This window comes from Vicia villosa, unplaced genomic scaffold (assembly GCF_029867415.1).
Source record: "Vicia villosa cultivar HV-30 ecotype Madison, WI unplaced genomic scaffold, Vvil1.0 ctg.001374F_1_1, whole genome shotgun sequence".
Taxonomy (NCBI): Eukaryota; Viridiplantae; Streptophyta; class Magnoliopsida; order Fabales; family Fabaceae; genus Vicia; species Vicia villosa.
In genome coordinates this window covers 408721-413749 of record NW_026705596.1, presented here as the reverse complement: position 1 = coordinate 413749, position 5029 = coordinate 408721, and the positions used below count along the sequence as shown (strand labels likewise).

The window sequence follows — 5029 nt, the reverse complement described above, 5'->3', positions numbered from 1 at the left end:
TTCATGGTAAATCTAGGGACCCCACAGTAGATGCTCATGCCATTGTCCTCCACAGAGATATTGATGCGATATATGCGGACTCCTATGAGCATCTAGTGCTAGAGGATATAAGTAGTGTTTCAGCTCCTTCTCTATGGTGTATGATATACAATTGCATCTAATAGTTTTATAGAGAGTCTCATTCGTATATGGCACCAGAGCCAGAAAGAGATCCTCCTAGGCCAGCTCATAAAGAGTTACTAGAAGAGGAGTAGACATGTGTGGACCATATCGGTGATGTATTATCTATATTTCTCTATATTGGTGTTATTGGGAGAGAGGTCATAGTTAGAGAAGAGTTTCAAAAAGGCACTCTTGAGAGGGTCACTCTATAGATAATGTCAGCATAGGCACGAAATGCATTGGAATAATGGAGGAAGAGGAGGAACATAGGTGTTAGATATACCAATAGTTATATTTTTATTAGTATTTTCATGTAAATATTTTAAAAAATTGTATGGTTTGTTGTATTTTATGAATGATTGACGTATCATTTTTAAATGAGTTATAAAAATTGGATCTTAGTTATGACCGACTTTGGCTTATGTGTATGGTTTGTATTGTGAATATTGTATGGTTTTAAAATTATAAAAAAAAAATATCCTAATTAATGTCAAGGGGTTTAAAATATTTTCTAGGGGTTTTTTGATTTTTTGAAATTCAGATTCACCCCATAATTATGAAATAGACACCAAGACAAGGTGTAAAATACTTTTTAGGTCCGAATTTTGAAATCCGGATGCACTCCATTGTTATGAAATAAACACCCAAGTAATGTGTAAAACATTGTTCAAGGATTTGTCTGGATTTTGAAATTTGAATTCACCCTTTCTTAACACATAAAAGCAATACATACATGTAATATTGTTCTTGAGGAGGTTAGTCAGAAGATTGAAATCTGAATTCACCATTTTTTTAACACACACAAACAATACATACATGCAATATTGTTCTTGGAGTTAGTTTGGAGATTGAAATCATGACACTTTTTTATTTGGATAGGGTGACTTTCTTATGAAGTGATTTTTTGTATAATTTGAGTGTCCGAAGTTCAATTTCTTGATGATACGAAAGGGTATTTTTGAGTTTACTCCGGTTTAGTGATCACCTTCTTTATCTTATTGCATTCCTTCATTCTTAAGTCAGAAGTCATGACAAGTCATAGCCCATTAAGCTTTCCAAACCCTCCATGTCGCAATAACTACACAAAATTCCTAACACACTCTAGAGTCTTAAGCATCCAAACCTTGTCACTTTATATAAGTATATAAACTCTGATAATTACATAATAGTAAATGGTATGCCCGAGTCACGGAAAAATTACATTGGTTATTACCAGGCCATAAAAAAAATTTCACATATTTATTTCTATATTTTTTTCATAAATAACTCTTGTATTAAAGAAGAGAGTATTAGGGATACTCAACCCTTACAAAAGAAATCAGGTCAAACCTGAACCCAGCAACCTCTAGTTACATGCACATAGACGGGTTTTTAAACCACTCATAAAAATTACACCTAATTCTAACTTTGGCTTCTATAGCAAGCCACCACCAAGAATACCACAGAACCGAATAAAATAAATCTTCGCTATCAAAAACAACATTATTGAAAAACATATCGTTTCGAAACTTCCAAATGCACCGCCAAATAGTCACCCAAATAGTTGCTGCCCTTTTTTTCTGCATTTTTCCCGTCAATGAGGAAACGCTCAACTGTAATTGGCTGCAGCAGTCTGTTGCACGGTGAGTATCAATATCCAGCCATAGGGTAATACTTGACCACAACCTTTGCATCCTAGAGCAGAATATGAAAATATGATTTGGATTTTCGCTATGTTGCTCGCAAAACACACACAGATCCCCTTCGTTATGCAAAATAATTCCTCTTCACAGCAAATTTTTCCTCGTCGGCAATCTATCATGCAGAATTCTCCAACCAAATATCTTCAGTTTTGATGGTATCTGAGCCCCCCAAATCACCTTCAGCCCTAAAGGCATTTAAACAAATTCGATCACATCCAGATATTCACAGGCACATAGAAAAAATATTCATTTTCTCTATTCTTATACAACAAGAAAAAGCGAAACAAAAGTTACACCACAAAACAAAAAGCGAAAGAAAAATCAAACAAAAAAATCGATCGAAAAATAGACAAAAATAGCCAGGCTAGAGTCATGGAAATTGAATTATCATGAACAAAGTAGAAAACCTTTACACGCAATTAAGGACCACACCGACAAGAAAATCATATGATATACTTGAACCGTTATTGACACAGACAAAGAATATGGTCCACTAACCAATTAAAAAAAGAACAAACACACCCTAACGACTTATCAAACAACCATTTCTTGACAAGCAAGATACTTTATCTTCTATCACTACGACATTGGAGGATAAATAGTTGTGAATTAATTAATAAGATCCACCACCATAACGTTTCTTTCTATGTTGAAATGATATTAAAGCTTCTATAAACTCATCCTTCCCAAAATCTGGCCAAAGTATTTTGTTAAAGAAAAATTCTGTATATGCCAATTGCCATAACAAAAAATTACTAATTCTAAGTTCTCCACTTGTCCGGATCAGTAATTCCGGATAAGGAAACTCAGTGCAGTTTGTCTCCAATTCATTTTCAAGTATGTTTTCATCAATATCTTCTAAAAGAATAAGATCATTTCTCACTTTCTTGGCTAAACTTTTACATGCTTGGACTACATCGGATTTTCCACCATAGTTAACGGCCATAATAATGTGGAATTTGGAATTTTCCTTTGTATTCTCCTCAGCACTAGTTATTGTTCTTTGCAAAGAACTAGGGAGCTTTGATGTATCTCCAATCATAGATATTTTAATTCCGTCCCTATATAATAAGTCATTTCATATTATAAATTTTCAATTATTAGAGTTTTTAAATATTACTATAAGTTGTGTTTTTGGTGTATGTGTGTTGTGTTTTTGGTGTTCGTGCTTTATAGAATAATGAGTTTGACACCTTTTCCATTCTTCAATTTGAGAGTGTATTAGTCTTTCCACGAGTTCAAACAAGAATTCAACTTCCACCTGCACCACCACCATCACAAACTAAAAAATCTAAGCAAAATCAAAATCCAGGTGAATTAAACTAAGAAGTGTAATTAATAATAACCTTGGGCCTATTCCAGTTATCAGTAGAGAACACAAAAACTGAGAGAACCTTTACTCCCCAACTATAACATAGCCTCAACATCCTTTTGAACGACTTCATACCGGCATCGTGACCGGCAGACGCCGATAACCCTTTCATCTTTGCCCACCTCCCATTCCCATCCATTATCACCGCCACATGCTTCGGCATCAGCTCCGCCTTCAGATCTGCAGGCAATGCCTCCAATACGGGAGAAGTTTCACGCTTAAAAGCCATGGAGATTGTGCAGCGTTTGGTAACGGGTTTAGAAGAATATGGAAGAAAATTTTGATAAGAGTAATGATTAGAATTATAAGAGGTGGTTGTGTTTGGTGTAGAATATGTTATTAGAGTTTTCTGTAATGGAATTGGGAGTCTTAATGAAAACATGGCAGTAATAATGTGAAGGGAAGTGATAAGGGTTCTCTTGACTTGCTAATGCATGTGAGAAATGGAAGGTGTTATTATAGTGTAAAGGGATATCCTATTTATAAGGAAAAACAATAAATATAAGACAAAATTTGTTGGTTGTGTTGTATGTAGCACGTTAATAAAAACGTGAGACATGAATTGTCATGTTCAAAATATGAATAATTTACTCGCAATCATAAAAATTTGTCACCTTCTAATTTACAAATATGTAAAATGTATTTTATTATTACAAGTATTATTTAAATATAATAGATAAGAGAATATTTCATCGAGTTGTGTTATTCTTTTTATATGGTAAAACCAACAAAGTTTCAACCACTTATCGATGAAACTATTTGTCTTCTATTCCTTCGATGATCACCAAATTATATAGTAGTTCTGATATTCTTAGCACTCGAGATCAAATAAGGAGCATTAAGGTGATTGTTTCTGATTAAGTGTGACATCTTAATCGTGAATTGAAATCAGATTCTCTTGTCAGATTATAGGCCATAATGTTTACCAATTAGCCATAAAATTAGTATCTCATGTCCTTAAGTCTCTTTATTTGGTGGCCTCTTTCACGTTAGTTTTGAGCCAGATGGGACAATCTAGTTCTTTAGTCTGACCCGACCTCGTTTATTGTGGGAGTGTTATCTTAGATTTTCGACACAAAGCTTCAAGTTTTAGAGTTTAAATTCAATTTTGAGAAATAAGTCAATATTCAAATCGAGATGGTCAGTCTCAACCATTTTTATAATTTCTTCTGTCGAATTAAGGATGAAATGACTTTGGTCGAACTCTTAATATCACAAAGACCGAAGATATATAATTTGGACTTAGAAAATTTTTGAGGTTTCCAAGTGACAAAACAACTGGAGATAGTCGAACAAGGCTAGAATGGATAAGATCAGGCAATAATTCAAAACACGTGTAAAGCTTGCAGAAATCAGTTTTGCATGGTTTTAGGAACGTCGCAAAGTTTGCTAAGTTGACAGTTGTAGACGGTTATATTAGGACTAATATATAAGGAATGTTAATGTTTTTAAGGGTCCTCAATTTCACATAAACTCTAGAAATTCAACGTATCAGTGTTCAGAGAAACGAGTGATCTAACAATCTATGTGTATGCGTTCCATCTTATGAATTATTAAATTCTATATTTTCAGTGATTTATTGCATTCAAGTTACTTTACTGCATTTAAAATTTATTTTTACTATATTTTTATAGTTTCAACTTTAGTGTCAAAAGTATTCAAACTTACAAATTTTTACACAATATTACCGATATCTTTTTGAGTTTAATCTCTTAAGTAAATTTTTACACGAGGAGAAACTGCCGACTTAGACGACAAAACGGCAGAAACGCGCCCTATAAATTCCCTAAAAACAAAGAAAGATGTACGTAAT

At 33.6% G+C, this 5029-nt stretch overlaps 1 protein-coding gene across 1 annotated transcript; it reads right to left on the bottom strand.

Annotated features, from left to right (window-relative positions):
- Window positions 1-2457: 2457 nt before the first annotated feature.
- LOC131634878 (dehydrodolichyl diphosphate synthase 2-like) lies at window positions 2458-3615 on the bottom strand. The gene is made up of 3 exons (XM_058905503.1): window positions 3191-3615; window positions 3038-3105; window positions 2458-2905 (listed from the first exon to the last, which is right to left on the bottom strand). The coding sequence occupies exons 1-3, from the start codon at window positions 3596-3598 to the stop codon at window positions 2458-2460; spliced, it is 924 nt and encodes a 307-aa protein (XP_058761486.1). The 5' UTR covers window positions 3599-3615.
- Window positions 3616-5029: the final 1414 nt, after the last annotated feature.